The 16,429-nt window shown below is 50.1% G+C and overlaps 3 protein-coding genes and 1 non-coding gene across 5 annotated transcripts; 1 reads left to right on the forward strand and 3 right to left on the reverse strand.

Annotated features, from left to right (window-relative positions):
* Nucleotides 1-623: 623 nt before the first annotated feature.
* Nucleotides 624-2,203, reverse strand: Sit1 (signaling threshold regulating transmembrane adaptor 1). Its single transcript, XM_090329134.1, has 5 exons — nt 2,042-2,203; nt 1,776-1,911; nt 1,631-1,689; nt 1,480-1,541; nt 624-1,388 (listed from the first exon to the last, which is right to left on the reverse strand). The coding sequence occupies exons 1-5, from the start codon at nt 2,097-2,099 to the stop codon at nt 1,155-1,157; spliced, it is 549 nt and encodes a 182-aa protein (XP_090185260.1). The 5' UTR covers nt 2,100-2,203; the 3' UTR covers nt 624-1,154.
* A 3,329-nt stretch (nt 2,204-5,532) lies between these two features.
* LOC150065598 (RNase MRP) lies at nt 5,533-5,809 on the reverse strand. The gene has a single exon (XR_016535025.1).
* A 286-nt stretch (nt 5,810-6,095) lies between these two features.
* Ccdc107 (coiled-coil domain containing 107) lies at nt 6,096-10,056 on the forward strand. The gene is made up of 6 exons (XM_090330219.1): nt 6,096-6,279; nt 6,365-6,516; nt 9,009-9,069; nt 9,172-9,262; nt 9,331-9,443; nt 9,538-10,056. Exons 1-6 carry the CDS (start codon nt 6,174-6,176, stop codon nt 9,771-9,773), a joined length of 759 nt encoding a protein of 252 aa, XP_090186345.1. The 5' UTR covers nt 6,096-6,173; the 3' UTR covers nt 9,774-10,056.
* Nucleotides 10,057-10,137: 81 nt separating this feature from the next.
* On the reverse strand, nt 10,138-13,789 carry Arhgef39 (Rho guanine nucleotide exchange factor 39). Of its 2 annotated transcripts, none has more exons than XM_090330218.1 (9): nt 13,652-13,789; nt 13,362-13,456; nt 13,023-13,143; nt 12,668-12,786; nt 12,014-12,084; nt 11,323-11,451; nt 10,939-11,165; nt 10,687-10,775; nt 10,138-10,518 (listed from the first exon to the last, which is right to left on the reverse strand). In XM_090330218.1, the coding sequence occupies exons 1-9, from the start codon at nt 13,787-13,789 to the stop codon at nt 10,509-10,511; spliced, it is 999 nt and encodes a 332-aa protein (XP_090186344.1). In that variant the 3' UTR covers nt 10,138-10,508. The 2 variants fall into 2 exon arrangements, with proteins under 2 accessions (XP_090186344.1, XP_090186343.1); XM_090330217.1 differs by having other exon boundaries at nt 10,138-10,521.
* Nucleotides 13,790-16,429: the final 2,640 nt, after the last annotated feature.

Genomic DNA, 16,429 nt, shown 5'->3' on the forward strand with positions numbered 1-16,429 from the left:
GAACTCAGGAGGTCTGATTCTCCAGCCCACAGTTCCAATCTTGTTGCCAATCCACCTAAGACAGCATGGCACATAGGTAGTCCAGGAGACTGGGGTTATAAACAAAGCAAATGAGTAAATGAGCAAAACAAATTAAAATGAAAGTGATTACACACAGAATTGTGACAGGACTGTAGGTGAGAATGAACTGGAGATGGCAGGGACTGTGCCAGAGTGACTGGGTCAGAAGGCCAGGAGAAGGGGCCCTGATGACAGAATATGGACAGGCCAGCCATTGAAGCCAAACAGGAGTACTAATAGGATTTGTGGGGGACAAGAAAAAGTACAGGGGCGGGGCGTGGCAGGGATGGGGGCGGAGACAGCAGGTTGGCTAGACACAGTTGCAGAGGCCATGGGGAAAAGATTAGGTGTGAGTGAATGTTCTACCAGCAGGAAGACCTGGGCTCCGGCCCTATACCTAACTCTTGGTCCCTCTTCTCCAGTTAGACAGCTTCCACCAGTTCACTGTGACAGATGGCAGAGCTCACACCCCAATCCTGCTGGGGAGAGAGAGAGTGTCTGTTGCAAGTCTCCAGCCAGTCAAATCTAAACACATTTTTTTTTTTTGAGAAGTTTTATTTGGAATCAGAGACAAGCTAGAGACAGCCACATGGAGAGTGCATTCTGCCATGGGCTCTAAGGTCAGAAGCCAAGCTTCGGGGTCTCCCTAGCCTGGACCCTTCCAACCTGTGGTCTCCCAAGCATGCCACCCACCCACATCCTCTCAGGCGCTTTCCTCTTCCCCTGCGCACTTCCTGTGCCTGAAGAGACACCAGGTGTCCTGGTAGGCTGGGAGGGAGGAGAGGAGAGCGAAGCTGGTTAAACTGGTTAAAAAGGAAGAGGAAGTGAAGAGAAGGGGCTGAAGGGAACATACAGAAAAGAGATGTAGGGAGGGTGCCTCTATCTGCTGCCTCCATGTCAGGAAACCAGGAGTCTGTCCTCCCCTGGGATGTGTCCGTGAAGCTCAGATAGCAAGTTACCAGAAGATACCACCTGCTACCAGGCAATGAGTCCATGCCCTGGGGCTCACTGGAGCACAGGCATGCCCCAGGCATGCAGAAAGAGCTTCTGTGATGGGGAAGCAGGGCATACGTGTCCACCAGGGCAGGCTGGCCTCAGCTGGGTGCAGGTTGGCTGTTGGCATAGGCCTGGTCTGGGAAGGAAGGCCTGGCCCTTCGAGTCTGGGCACACACGGAGGCATAGAGCTCTGGCTCAGGGTTTGTGGCCTGGGGCTTTGGTTCTGAGTCTAGCACCACCTCTGAGTACTTGACAGGGGTCCCAGAGCTGCAGATCCGGCCCTGAGGGGGTGGCAGCTGCAGGCTGGTGTAGCACATCACCTCCTCTGCGGCCTGCAGATACGAGCTTGTTAGATGTTCAGTGGACCTTTTGGAAAAGCTCCCACTTCTTCCCCTCCTCTTTCCTTTGGCCTGGCTAACTCACCCTGGTGGAGCTTCCGGAAGCTGGGTCTTGCTGGTCTACTCTTGGCTCTTCAGACAGACGTCCTGGGATGAAGAAGAAGAATCTGGTCAGTTCTTTGTCCTCATCTGTCCCACTGGGATGTCCCTGTGTCCACCCCTCCACAGCAGGCTACCTGTCTGTAGATAATGCAGGTTCCCATACAGAGGAGTCTCTTCCACACTCCCTCCGGGGCTGCAACACAGTTTGGGGGCTCAGTGAGGCCCTTCTTGGAGAAGAAGGAACTCTTGATCAACCCATCCCTGCTCTCCATCACTTACTGCCCGGGCTCTGGTTGGCTCCGGCTCTTGCTCTTGGCCCTCCGAGACACAAGTGCAGCCAGTGAGATGAGAAGCAGCAGAGTCACAGCCCCAAAGAGGGCCCACAGCCCCCAGGCCTGGGTGATGGAGGGGATCCCTGTGGAGGGGGAACAGTTTGGGGTGCTCCTGCCCAGCCCCACCTCCTATACCTGCCTGTGGGCTGCAGGTGGGACCTGGGTCCCCATGACACCTCCCTCTCCCAGAAACCCCCGCCCCGCCCAGCTCACCAGGTGCTATTAGATGGGCACCATCCCCACAGGAGGTGCAGTTGCCGCCTCGGTTCATGACTGCTGGTGTGACTGCGAGGTCCGTAAGCACCCCGCCCTGTTCACACCCTGGCAGCTGTCACGGCCCCCTTTCTCCCATCCCTCCCTGGGCCTGGCCCGCAAGGCTCAGCATCCCCAACACCAGTGGTGGCAAAGCTGCTGGTTTCCGGGGGAGGAAGGGGGCGGGGAGGAAAGAACACCAGAGCCAAGACCCCGCCCCGTGCCTGCACCTGCGCCTCCAGCAGCCCCGAGCTCCCCCTGCCTGGCCCGCTGGCCGCGTGGCCCTGGGCCCCCTTCACCAGAAACCACACCCGGGCCTGAGTGTGCTGGGCCACATGCAAGTGGACCCAGAAAGACTCCAAAAGGCAGAAATGGCATGGGACAGGGCTACAAGGACTCTTTCGGCCACAAGGTGTGCCACCCTTTCTCTCTCCACAGTCCTTCCACAGCCCAAGGCAGACCTAGAAGGAAATATGCTTAGACGACCATGGCCCTTGTTCGTAGTGTAGTGGCTAGGAAGAGAGGAGGCTAAATTCTCCCCTCCCATCCTACTTCAGCTGTAGTGTGGCTAAGAACCTGGGGCTCAGTTCATTGCTTTAAAGGAATCTCTACCCCAGGACTCTCCTGGCACACGGAGCCTCTCTATGCCCTGTTCACATCTGCAAGTGCAGTGTCTGCCACCCCAGAGACCGAACAACCTTGTGCTCTACTGACTTGGGCAGAGGGGTTTTTTCATTCAGAATATAAATGTATGTTTATATAACTAAATGCCAAGGATGGGACTGACAAACGGCCTGCCTTTCAGCATTAGGTAATAAGGGATGATCCTTTCTGCAGAGACTGTACAAAATAACATCAACAAAAATTCAGCCTCTTTTTATTATCTCCATGTTGGATCATTTCTAAAAACTGTCAGTGACATAATCTATTTCCCCAAATCTCTCTTTTTTTTGCCAGTCCTGGGGCTTGAACTCAGGGCTGCGCACTGTCCTTGGACACTTTCTGCTCAAGGCTAGTGCTCTGCCATTTGAGTCATTTCCAGCTTTTTCTGTTTACGTGGTTCTGAGGAATCAAACCCAGGGCTTTGTGCATGCAAGGCAAGCATTCTACCACTAGGCTACACTCCCACGCCCCCTCCCCCCAAAAATATGTTTTTACATCTTAGTTTTAAATGATTGTGGTTGCTGATGAGTTTTAATGATGCACTAGCTTCAAATTAGCATGTTTTGTTGCTTATTTTTATGTGTTTATTTATTTTAAACAATTTCTTTGCTGTGGTGTGGGGGCTTGAGCTCAGCGCCTGGGTGTTGTCCCTAAGCCTCTTTGTGCTCAAGGCTAGTTCTCTACAACTTGAGCCCCAGCGCCACTTCTGGTATTTGAGTGGTTAATTGGACAAAAGTCTCATGGGGACATTTGTGCCTGGGCTGGCTTCCAACCATGATCCTCAGATCTCAGCTTCCTGAGTAGCTAGGACTGCAGGTGTGAGCGACCAGGTACCTACCTTGCTTATCTTTTTTTTTTTTTCCCCAGTTGTGGGGCTTGAACTCAGGGGCTGGGCACTGTCCTTGGACTTTTTTCTCAAGGCTAGAGCTCTACCACTTGAGCCACAGCACCACTTCCAGTTTTTTCTATGTATGTAGTACTGAGGAATCAAACCTGGGTCTTCGTACATGCTAAGCAAGCACTCTACCACTAGGCCAAACTCCCCGCCCCTACCTTGCTTATCTTTTAGTCATAAGCTACTTTAAATAGATAAGCTAGGAGAACTCTCTTGCCCTTGGTGGTGTTAGGGTTTTAACTTAGGGCCTTAAAGTTGCTGAACAGGTACTCTACTGTTGAGCCACACCCTCAACCTTCCTTTGCCTTATTGTTCAGTTTTGTTTTCGTCATTTTTCAAGTAGGCTATTATGGTCAGACAGTGCCCTCCTTCCAACTGCCTCCTGTGTAGCAGGAACCATAGTTGCATGCCACTATAATTAGGTGTTTGTTTGTTTGTTTTGCCCATCCTGGGGCTTGAACTCAGGGACTGGGCACTGTCCGTGAACTTCTTTTGCTCAAGGCTCACATTCTACCACTTGAGTCACAGTGTTACTTCTGGCTGGTTCTGTGTATGTGGTACTGAGGAATCGAATCCAAGGCTTTATGCATGTTATGTAGGCACTTTACCAGTAAGCCACACTCCCAAACCCTATAATCAGCATTTTTATTGGGATTTTTATTGAGCAACTGGCCTCAAATTAAGATTCTCCAGATCTCTGCATCCTAAGTAAGTAGGACTAATTATTTTCGGGAGCTACCATATTGCACCCTAGAATTCTTCCTAAATAGAATTTTTCAAGTTTGCATCAAATGCAAGGTCTAACGTTAACCACACAGGTATGTATTTCTATATTTCACTAGTAGATTTAAAATAATGAAACTCAGAGTGGCAATGCAAACCTAGCCTGAAAACCTAGCACTGTAGAGGCTAAAGCAAGACTGTAAGTTTGGGGGCAGCTGGGCCTACACAATGAGATCTTGTCTGAAAAACAAAAACAAAAAAAGCAACTAAAACTCCACTGAGCTGGACAAGGTGACCTGCCTCCAATACAAGCAAGATGCTAACAAAAGACTTTCTTGAAATAGCTGGGTATTGGTGACTCACACCTGTAATCCTAGCTACTCTTGAGGCTGAGATTTGAGGATCTTGGTTCAAAGCCATCCCAGGCACTAAAAAGTCCATGAGACTCTTGTCTCCAATTAACCATTAGAAAACCAGAAGTGGCACTGTGGCTCAAGGGGTGGGGTGGTAGTCCAGCTAAAGAGCTCAGGGACAGCAACCAGGCCCAGAGTTCAATCCCCAAGACTGACAAACACAAAACAGGCCAGAGATGAAAATTGTGAGACTTTAATTAACCACCCAAAAAAAGCCAGATGCTGGTGGCTCATGCCTGTAATCTTAGCTACTCAGGAGGCTGAGTTCCAAGCCAGCCCAGGCATGACAGCCCGTGAGACTCATCTCGAATTAACCACCAGAAAAATGGAAGTGGCGCTGTGGCCCAAGTGGTAGAGCCTTGAGCTGAAGAGCTCAGGGACAACGCCCAGACTCAGAGTTCAAGCCCCAGGACCCACCAACAAAACAAAACTATCAAAAAATCTGGAAGTGGAGCTGAAGTTCAAGTGGTAGAGTGTGTGTGTGTGTGTGTGTGAATTACATGACCCTTTTCCTTAGTCTTCCCACTGTTTCCTCTCTAGGGCTCCCCCTTCCCTCACCCCCAGATTCCCCATACCTTGCATTCATTGAAAGGTTCACTGGTAGCTTCTGGTGTAAAATAGTGAGGCGACATGGTTCCTGATTCCCTGCATCTAACAGTGCAGAGGTGTGGTAGAAATCGAGCTAAGTCCGCTGTGCAGCGAGGAGGTACAACATACAGAAGTCGGTGTCCTGAGATTGATCTGGAGCATAAAGAAGGTCCGCGCTGAGAATGAGCCCCGTGTGGTTGGCGCGCCGCGGGCGCGCTGCCTGCGTAACTAGGAGAGCTGACGGATGACGGCCCGCCACACGCCGCTCAGCTCGCCCGCCGCAGGGGCGAGCTCGCATCTTGGCGGCCTAACCAGTGCCAAGCGGGGTGGTCTACGCGCGTGCGCACGTGGCACTCTCTGCCAGGGGTCCGGGGACTTTCCCCTAGGCGGCATGGTAGGGAACAAGTCCCTCGTTTGTAGCCTAGGAAACAGGCCTTCAGCACGAACGGACGCACTAGAGTCCGGAAGTTGAGGTATTTATATGTCAGAGACAAAAAGAATTTTTAGGTGAGGGTGACTTAGTGTCGCGAAACCTAAACACCAATCTACTTCGTCTCTATATCATTTTTTAGACTAAAATTATCTAAAACACCCTGATTAACAGAATACCAACTAGATGAGGAATTTACTAACTTAGAAAACCCAGACCGAAGAAACCTTATGCAAATAGGATGCGGCCCGCCCCTCGCGAGTGGGCGTGGTCTCTAGACGCCCGCTGTGGGACCTCTAGGGTCTCTCGCACGCATGCGCACTGGGCCGGGCGGGCAACGCTAGAACGGCTGGGAGTCTGTGTGCCCTCTTTGGGCCAGCCATGGCGGGCACAGTCTTCCTCTCGCGTGTCCTGGGGCTTCTGCTTGTTTCTGCGCTTCTCGGGGTCTTCGGAGGACAACCCAGTCGCGACCTCGGAGCACCCCCAGGTACCGGGCGGGATACAGGAGGGAGGCTTGGACTGCCTGGGAGAAGCCCCAGCTCCGCTGACGGGTCTCTGCGCTCCCTCCACAGGGCACCGCGTCCAGGTCGGCCCTGTGGCCACCGACCCCCGGCGGCGACCGCCGCCCGAGGAGCAGCGCGAGCGGGCCCGCGCCGGGGCGCTGCCTCTGGGGGCGCTGTACACCGCGGCCATCGTGGCCTTTGTGCTGTACAAGTGTTTGCAGGTGCGGGGCGGCCGTGGGTGGGGGAGCCCGGAGCACAAAAACAAGACACCGCTTCCCGGAGACTGCGGTTCCCTGGCGAAATTGCCAATATGGGGTTTTGAGGGTCCCGAGAGTGAATGGATGTGAGGGGCACCTGTACACGGCGAATGATGACCGCCACATTTAAGCCTCCCCAAGTCCAGTGAAGAGCGGTCACTGGCTTGAGGTCACTGCTTCGTAACTGGTGGAACTGGAACTGGAACTCAACGAGTGTGAGCTTCCCGGCAAGGCTCCAACCCTGGTACACACCGTTGATGGCTGCTGCAGCTCTAGCGTGTCTGGAGTTCAAGGCGCTAAGCAGTTCCAGGTTCTCCTTGGGAGCAATGTGAGCTGACTGTACCTTCTGATGGATGAAAACCGCTGGCATGGAAAGCAGTGCCGCCCAGGGCTGCGCGTTCAGATCTCATCCTGTCATGTATTTGCATTGGGAAAGGAGGCTGGACCCACTTCAAGATACAAGACTAAGAGAGCTTGGAATGACCTTAGTAGACTTGACAGGCTCAGGGTCTGAATTTAATGATGAAATCTAATAAGGTTTAGAAATTTTCATTCCTTGGCACAGCTTAGTTGGTAAAGTAGCAGCTAATGAACAAAAGTATCAGATAGCCCCGTGCAGTGGCTCACGCCTGTAATACTAGCTACTCTGGAGGCTGAGATCTGAGGATCAAGGTTCAAAGCCAGCCTGGGCACAAAAGGATCTGAGACTCCTATCTCCAATTAACCTCTAGAAAAGGGGAAGTGGGGCCTGGCTCAAGGGTGGGACGGTAGCCTTGAGCTGAAGAGCTCAGGGGGCAGTGCCCAGGCCAGTACAAGCTCCAGGACCCACAAAAGAAAAAGTAGCAGATAACAAGTTTAAGTCCCAATCTCAGATTTCAAAAAGCATAGTTTATTTAAACAGTATTTTAAGTCAATGAATAAACTATTTTTAGATAAAACTACTTTTATGACATATATATATATGTATATATATATATATATATATATATATCTCAGACCCACTTATATAACAGTGATTAAAGAGGCTGGGAATTTGGTCTAGTGATAGAGTGCTCACCTAGCATGGACAAAGACCTGGGTTCAATTCCTTACTAAGGCATAAGTGGGAAAGCCAGAAGTGGTGCTGTGGCTCAAGTGGTAGAGCTGTAGCCTTGAGAATGCCCAAGGACAGTGCTCAGTCCCTGAGTTCAAGCTCCAGGACTAGCCAAAAAAATAAAAAGAAAAAAAAAGAAAGAAAAGGAAGTGATTGGCAATGTAAGCTATTCATTTATTTTTGTCTGTCGTGGGGCTTCAGCTCTGGGTCTGGGTGCTGTCCTTGAGCTCTTCAGCTCAAGGCTACCACCCTACTTCTGGGTCTGGGCGACATCCCTGAGCTCTTCAGCTTAGCTTAAGGCTACCACTCTACTCCTGAGCCTGGGTGTTGTCCATGAGCTCTTCAGCTCTAGGCTCCTACCCTACCCTTGAGCCAAGCCCTATTTCCCATTTTCTAGAGGTTAATTGGCAATAGAGTCTCAGGTCCTTTTGTGCCTGGGCTGACTTTGAACCTTGATCCTCAGATCTCAGCCTCCTGAGTAGCTAGGATTACAGGCGTGAGCCACCTTGCTGGCTCACTTCCAATTTTATAGTGGTTAATTGGAGATAAGAGTTTCACGTTCTTTAGTGCCTGGGCTAGCTTTGAACTGTGATCCTCAGATCTCAGCCTCTTTAGCTTGGATTATAGGCGTGAGCTACCATGCCTGGCTCAGTGTAAGCTGTTGTATTGTCAGTACCCCCAAAAATGACTCCAAAAAGTAAAGTTGTCACTGTGCCCACCCCAATTTTTTTTCATTCCTTCAAGCTCTACAACTAACAAACATATGTAATTACTCCATTGGACTTGGAGTACAGTGAAGGGAGAAACCTAAGTTAGCAATACCATCTGAGAGCAACATAGGTATTCCAATGACCTCTAGGTTCATTGTGTTATATGACAACCTCATTCCCAAATTAGTGCTCTAAACAAGGTATTACACAGGTGAGAGCATGAGCCTGTGAGTTCAAGTCCCTGTACTGGCACAAAGCAGGGAAGTGGGAAAAAGAAGAGATTGGAGAGTTTGCACCAGAAAAGTCTAGGGAAAGAAGCAGTGGGTGTTACTATTGCAGACATTGTTACTAATTAGCATGTGGAGAGAAGATAGAGAAAGGACAAATTTTGGCTCTGTATATGAACTGACAGCCACAACTTTGTCAAACAAGATAGTTGCTCATTCCTGGAAATATTTCAGTAGGCCAACCACTTGGGTGTATGAAGTGTTGCTTCATATCCTGGGGTAAGGAGCTAAACTAAGAAGGATAATGAGTCTCTAAAGTTAAAACAAAAGTTTTTCTCTGCTGCACATTCTCTTCTTACTGGCTTTGGAGACTGAGATGCTGAACTTTGTTGCGGTATTGACTGCCCTTCCCTCCTTCCAAAACAGGGGAAAGATGAGGCTGCAGTTCTACAAAAGGAAAAAGGCAAGAAGAAATCATTGCAGTCCGGTGAGTTGAGCAAAAGTCTGTGCTTGGTAGGTGGGGAGGGGTCTAGGGCCAGCAGAAAGTAAGAAACAATCACCCAGCACCTCTTTTCTTCCTTGCCCTCAGAGCAACAGCTGGCTGAGTTGACACAACAACTGGTCCAGACAGAGCAGCACCTGAACAATCTGGTGGCCCAACTAGACCCCCTTTTTGAGCGGTGAGATTTTGTGGCAGATGGGAGAAATGGGGACAGCATGGGCAGCCCCTGAGTGGATATTTCTGCAGGGTGACTACTCTGGTTGGAGCCCAGCGGGAGCTTTTGAACATAAAGCTACAGACCATCCATCAACTTCTACAAGACTGCAAACAGGACAAGGGTGTGGAAGTTGCAGAGCCAGGTAAAGGGCGGGGGCGGGGGGCGGGAGGGGAGGGGGAGTGTGGTGAGGAGAGACCATCTCTGACACTGGAACTTGCTGATCTTCCCCATCACAGAAGCCAGCACACCCTTTCCTGGGGAGCTGAGAAAAGAGAAGGACGAGCAGGAAGCTGGTGACAGTCAGACCCAGGAGGAGCCCATAAACTGGAGCTCAGAGACATGGAACCTGGCTACTTCCTGGGAAGTGGAACAGGGGCTAAGGAGACGTTATGGCAAGGCTGTAACAAAGGACCCCAGCTGGGAAGGTGGGACAGCAGCTGAAGGACTGGTAAAACAAAGTCTGTTCTTGTGACTGGATATATTGGTGTGCTTTTTCCCTCCCAGACAGTTTTACACACACCATACTAGGTGCCTAAGGACAATTGGGCCTTCTCAGAAAGCTTTCCTTATTAGGACAAAAGAGGCTGTCTTCCAGAGAGCTGAAAAGATAGAGGGAGCTCCAGCTCTTTCCCTATATTCCTAACGCCACCAGCACGCCAGCCTTCAGGACCCAGAATTCCATTCCTCTTAATGAAACAGAAAGGTCTTTCCAAAAATAAAACATTACTTTATTAAAAATCCAGTGGAAAAATAAATTATAGGAGTTGTACATAACAGCTGGGCATAGTGGTATTTGCCTGTATCCTAGGACTCAAAGTAAACCTGGAGGGTTGTTAAGTTTGGAGCCAGCTTAAACTACATAGACACTGCCATGAGAAGAAAAACTATACATAACATAAAAATAGCCACATTTGCAAAGTTCAAAGTGAATAAATTGGCCACAGCCAGCATCCCCTTATCAGCCCTATAGCCCTTCATCAGTGTTGGAGGATCTGGCTCAGCAGAGGTTTAGTTGCATTGGAGCTGCTTTTCTAATTCTTAAGAGCTGGTCAAATGTCCTAGAACAGCTTGGCAAACACAAAATGATCCTTGTTCGACTATGAAGGGCTCTGTGCTTTCTTTAGTGCAGAAGATTTCTTGGTGCTTCTGGCCCTATCCCTGAATATGCGGGGTTCCAGAATTTGTCTGAGTTCTGGCGGAGAGTCCTCTAGTTCTTGCTGCTGTGGAGAGAAGACAGTTCAGCACTATAGCAGGCACAAACCCATTCAGACACTACTACCACCTGTGGGGCAGGAGGTCCCCAACAGAGATGTAGAAATGAGCTAGTTAGACCTGCTCATTGCCAGTGCCTCATCACAGCACTCTCAAGGGAAGATTCAACTTACCTGATAGCCAAAGTTAGACTGTGGTACCACCGTGACAGCTCTTCCTGGTCTGTGGACATAAGCAGTAGCTTCTCGTTGGGGAAGGACAGCTGAGGAGAAACACCTCTTAGTGCGTGACTCAGAAAGGTCTGAGTTAAAGCCCTTGCTGTTTCCACAGAGGTCATTCAAGGATGACCCAATGCCCAGAGAGATGAAGCGGTCCATAAGCATCTGAGGTCTGTTTGGGGCCTAGGGTTCCCGCCTACTACTTACACTGAGCAGTCCACCGCACGGGCCTCCCGAGTGTCCAAAGACTCTTTGGAGTTGGCACTGGGCCATGGGGTAGAGGGCCCTACAAGCAAAGGTGCCACTCTTCAAGTGCAATGGGGGTCGAGGCTTGGCCATAAGAAGCACATCAGAGAAGAGGAAGAACATTCGGGGTCGTGGCTCCCCAGAGGGAGGCACCACCAACAGCCAGCCCTGACGTAGAAACCAGCGTCCTAGAGTAGGGTGGGGTGCGACGGGGTGGGGGGACAAGAGAGGGCTGTTATTTCTGTGAAGCACCAGATGGAAAGGGAGGCTGCGGGAACCCTATTACTGACTGGAGAAACAGAAGCAAGCAAGGGCAAAAGACTAAAGGGGAAGTACACAGTCTACCTGAGGTAAGCCCCTTTGCCTCGCGTCCACTGAGCAGAGCCTGGACACGCCGGAGGTGCTGGTCATTCTTCTGTTCCTGATCAATGGCCTGGACTCTCTGTGCAGTCTCACTTATTAGCCGGGCAGCCCCTGGAATAACATTTCCAATACAACTTTGACTCTGAATATCTAGTAGTAGAAGATAGGCTTGTCTGTCTGACCTGGGCCAGGGGCTGATTTCTTTTTTTTGTTTTTTCTTTTGCCAGTCCTGGGCTTGAGCTCAGGGCTTGAGCACTGTCCTTGGACTTTCTCAAGGCTAGAGCTCTACCACTTGAGCCTCAGCACCACTTCCAGCTTTTTTCTATGTATGTGGTACCAAGGAATCAAACCCCGGTCTTTGTGCATGCTAGGCAAGCACTTTAACCACTAGGCCAAACTCCCGGCCCATGGGGCTGACTTCTTAAAAGGCAAGGCATTGGGCCAGGAGTTTGGCCTAGTGGTGCTGAGGCCCAAGTGGTAGAGCTCTAGCCTTGAGAAAGTCCAAGGACAGTGCTCAGGCCCTGAGCTCAAGCCCAGGACTGGCAAAAAAAAAGGCAAGGCATTACATATTAATTAATTGAAAATAGGAACAAACAGGTATTAGAGATCAGAACCAGAAGGATATGCTGGCCAGGCAGCCTCTTGCCTGGGATGCAGAGGAGCAAGAACCTACGTGTGAGTTGCTGGTGGTCAGGGCTGTTGGGACCTGTGTTTTCAGCCAAAGCATTGGCGAGGCTCTCCAACCTAGAATTGGACAGCAGCAAGTATACAAGGGGAAGCAGAACCTGGTAAAATGCCCTCTCCTCCTGACACCGATCAGCCGCGTGCATCCCTCAGCTGCAAGGCCAGGAGCCATCTGATTCGGGTTATTCTACCTATCTCCCCCACCCCCTTCATCTAAGACTCAGAACCTAACTCATACCACACGGCCTACTTCCAATCCCACCTTGTAGAGTTTCTAGCAGACTGACTATAGTTGGAGGCCAAGTAGGAACAATAAGGTTAATCAAGACTGCCATAATCTACAAGCCCTTAAGTCATCTGCAAGGTCAGATATTCTAGGCCAGGCAGGCCTCTCCTCTCAAGGGACTTTTCTAGAAACCCTGTCTCAGGTCCCGGGGCAGGTCCCTCTCTGTAATAGATTCCACAGCCTGAGCCTGAGCCTGCAGATACTAGTTACTCTTGCTTGCTCACATTTAGCTTGCAAAAGCATCTTTGGTCCAGACGACAGCATGGAGCTTGGGCTAGACCCATGACATTCCCATAAAGCTGAGAGCGGCAGTCAGTCAGATAGTCGGGTGGTTTCAGTCAAGGGGAGTTCACTCACTGCTGGAGCCTTTGCAGAGGTAGAGGGAGTAGGTCCTGGAGCTGAAGGCTCCCAAACTCAGGGCGGCTTTCCTGAAGCTGCACAAACCTCCGGAAACGTTTGTTTTTCTTTAGCTGTTCCTGGAGGGAGAAAGAGTTGACAGCAAAGGAGAGATCCCACTCTATAGTGCGTCAGTGAAACAGGCATTACACCAGCCTTCAGTGAACAGTGTGCTCCAGGGAAACCTGCTCTCTGGAAGGGGAACTTAACCCAAAGCAGAGCACCCAGAGGATTCTGTCGATGCAGGAACCGTTTGAGCTGTATGTAAGGGGCAAGGGAGGAAGACAGAATGGATCTGAGGCCATCTCCAGATTACCTGTAAGGTGGTCCGGGATCGTTCTGCATTGGCAGCAAACTGAGTGTAGAGCTCCAAGTGGGGACAGAAACCCTCTAGTCCCTGTCCCCAGTACCCTTCCTCCAGGTAGGGAAGCAGCTCTCTGTGTGGGGAAGGCAGTAAACGGGCAATCCAACAACTACTGGGGCCCTCCGTTTAATTCTCATTATCCTGCCCCGAGGTAGTGCCACGGCCCCACTTTACAGATGGAGAAACAAGCAGGTTAAGGCACTGGGCCAAAGCCATGGGTGAGAAAGTTGGCAGACTCCAACTCCCAGCCCCGTGCCAAAGGCCAGGTCCTCCCACTTCCCTTTCACTCACTGGCTGGCGCCATAGATGCGTTCCCAAGAACCAAACAGGGCCTGGCGCTCTGGTGGTCGCAGGGTCCCCTTGGCTTTCAGGATCCCCAAGAAGTACTGTGGAAGGAAGGAAGCAGACATCTCCCTCTAGGGAAAAAGAAGGCCAGCGCCCAGGGCAGCCAGAATCTCAAGTCTGAGCTCCGGACCCGCACCTAGACAGTCCAGACCCCGCCATGCCCGGGGTCACGGACCTGGCAAAGCCCCACTCCCTCGGGGTCCCGCCCTGCACTGGGGGGCGCGCCGGGCCCGCACCGTGGCCACCAGCCCCAGCTGTTCGTGGTAGCGCCTCTCGGTCTCCAGCAGCTCCCGAGCGGTGCGAGCGCGCTTCCGCTCCCAACGAGCACGCTGCTCCTGCACGGGACACCGCGCGATGGGGCCCGGGCTCCCCATGCCCGATCCAGAAGCCCACGGTTCCGGCCGCGTCCCGCCCGAGATTCAAATCCCAACCGCTCGGGGGCGGGGCCGGGGCGCCGAGCCGGCAGGACGGAGCATGCGCGGCGTCCTGCGCAGCGCCGGGCGGCCGCCGGGGTGGGGAGCAGGGTGGGAGGCCGGGGGTTAGGAGCGGCCGCGGTGGCGCACCTCTGAGAGCGAAGGTGGGCAAGGACTTGGAGGGTGAGGAGGCTCGACCTGCAGACACGGGCCGAGCCTCAGTGCCATGTCTGTAGAATTGGGACTGGGAGGATAATTGGAGTCCATATTCTGTCCTGGGCCCAAGACAGACCCTAAGGTGGGGAGTGGAAGAAAGTCATTTCACCTAGGCCCTGGACAAAGGTTCATAGATTTTAAGTGACTGGGGTTTTTGTTGTTAACATCCGATAGCTCCTGGGGAGCAGGTGCAATAACGAATGCGGTAATCTGCTATGATTCCGGCCAGAGGCAAAAGCTTTGGATTAGATTGTGCTGCTTTGTCAAAAAAAAAAAATATATATATGACACCCAATACTATGGACATGGCATTGGAACTATAAACACAACTGCATAGTCATAAAAACTTATGGCTATAGACATAATGTTTTATTACATAGATTATAATGTATATGACACACAAACCCTTAGCCTAATTTTGATTGTGTTCTAAAATCTAAGTGCCAATGATTGTATGTAGAGATTCCCTTCTTGAATACCTGTTTGTTAAACAGGTCATTTGAAATCTGGTGTAGAAAACAATGTTAATAAATTCTTTAATTAAAAAAAAAATGACAGAGCTGGGAGCGTGGTTTAAGTAGTACGGCCTTAGAGCCAAGTCTCCAAATTAAAATACAAGTACTGAAAATAATGATTAGATTTTCCTAAGGACTTCCTTTTGAAAAATGATAAGTAGTTCTAAAAGGTAAATTGGTAGTGTTCCTTTTTTTTTTTTTATCCTTTTGGTGCTAGTCCTGGGACTTGAACTTGGGATTTTTGTGCTATCTCTGGGCATTTTGTTGTTGTTGTTGTTCAAGGCTATCACTTTACTACTTGATCCATAGTGCCACTTCCGGCTTTTTGGGGGGTAGTTTGGTGAAGATAAGAATTTCACAGCTTTTCTGCCCAGTCTGGCTTCAAACTTTGATCCTCAGATCTCAGCCTTCTGAGTAGGCATGAGCCACCACTGGCACTCAGAAAGATGACTTTCCGAAATCATAAAACGTGCTTATGTTCTTTAAGCCTAACAGTTTCACTCCTAAGGATTCATCCCAAATGGTTATGAGGGAAACATATATCAGGATGCCTGGAACAAAACTGGAACGCACCTAAATAACTAGTAAAAACAACTACCAAGAAGCTGGTGTGGCTGGAAGTATGGCTCGAGTTGTAGGGCAAAAACCTAGCCAAGCAACAAGGCCCTGAACTCAAACCCTAGTACTGAGAGAGGGTGGGGAGAAGCTATTTGTGATTTTTATCTCTAGGAGATGAAACTAAAGATATTTCAAAAAATATGTGTGCATGCAATGTCTAACTTGTACCAGGCACTAAATGAGAATAAGATGATTAAAAAAAAATTCTCCTGCTTATCTTCCCCTTTCCCAAGTTTTCTGCATGAGTATGCACTATTTTGTACTTTAGAAAATACATTTTGTATTAAAAAATTAAATGTAAGAGACACTATTTCTACCATTTTTGACTCTTAGGAATCTGGGCCCCAAGCCAAGAACCAGAGGATTGTCAGAGTTCTGAGCCCCCTTCAGCGCTGACATTCTAAGAATTCTAAGAATGGAAAAATGGTAGACTTAAACCAGGGAAGAGCAATGTGAAGGACTTGAATGGAGAAAAGTGAGAATTTGGATCAGGATTCAGTGTGGGACTTAGGTCCCAAATCAACTAGTGACACCATATAGGGAAAGGGCTAGTTACACTGGCTCAGATGAAGGACTGTCCACGCGAAGAACTCAAGTATGGAGGAGGACACATAATTCCATGGTCATCCAGGCCAGTAAGCCCAGAAGTTTGAGAAAAGTGCACAGTGCCTAGGGTGCAGTTGTGGTATGTTTGAGTCTGGCACCATTTTGTGTGTGCTTTGTGTGGGTAGGAGATGGGGGGCGGGAGTAGAACCTGTTGTGAGCTCAGATGAGGGCTAGTCCTACTCTGGAGAAAGATGAGAAAATGGAGGGACCTATTGATGAAAGCCTGTGTACCTATTTCAGTTCCACTATACATGAAGGATTAAATGATGACCCTATAAAGACACGTCCATGTCTACATCCTCACCCCCACACAGCAAATGTAGTGTTATTTGGAAAATAGGTCTTTACAGATACAGTTAAGGGGAGCTGAAGGGTGTGGCTTAACAGTAGAGCACCTGCCTAGCAAGTATGAGTCCCTGAGTTCAAACCCTACTACTTCCAAGGGAGGGAGGATGTTGTTTTTGTCCGTCCTGGGGCTTAAATTCAGGGCCTGGGCTCTGCCACGAGGCCTCTGTGTGTTCAAGGCTAGCACTTTTATCACTTGAGCCACAGCACCACTTCTGGCTTTTTCTGGTTTTTGGTGTTTTGTTTTGTTCTTTTGGTGGTGGTGATAGTGGTGGTGGTGGTAGGGGTGGTTTTTCTTTCT

This window comes from Megascapheus bottae, chromosome 3, assembly GCF_031878675.1.
Source record: "Megascapheus bottae isolate mThoBot1 chromosome 3, mThoBot2.hap1, whole genome shotgun sequence".
In the NCBI taxonomy this organism is placed as follows: domain Eukaryota; kingdom Metazoa; phylum Chordata; class Mammalia; order Rodentia; family Geomyidae; genus Megascapheus; species Megascapheus bottae.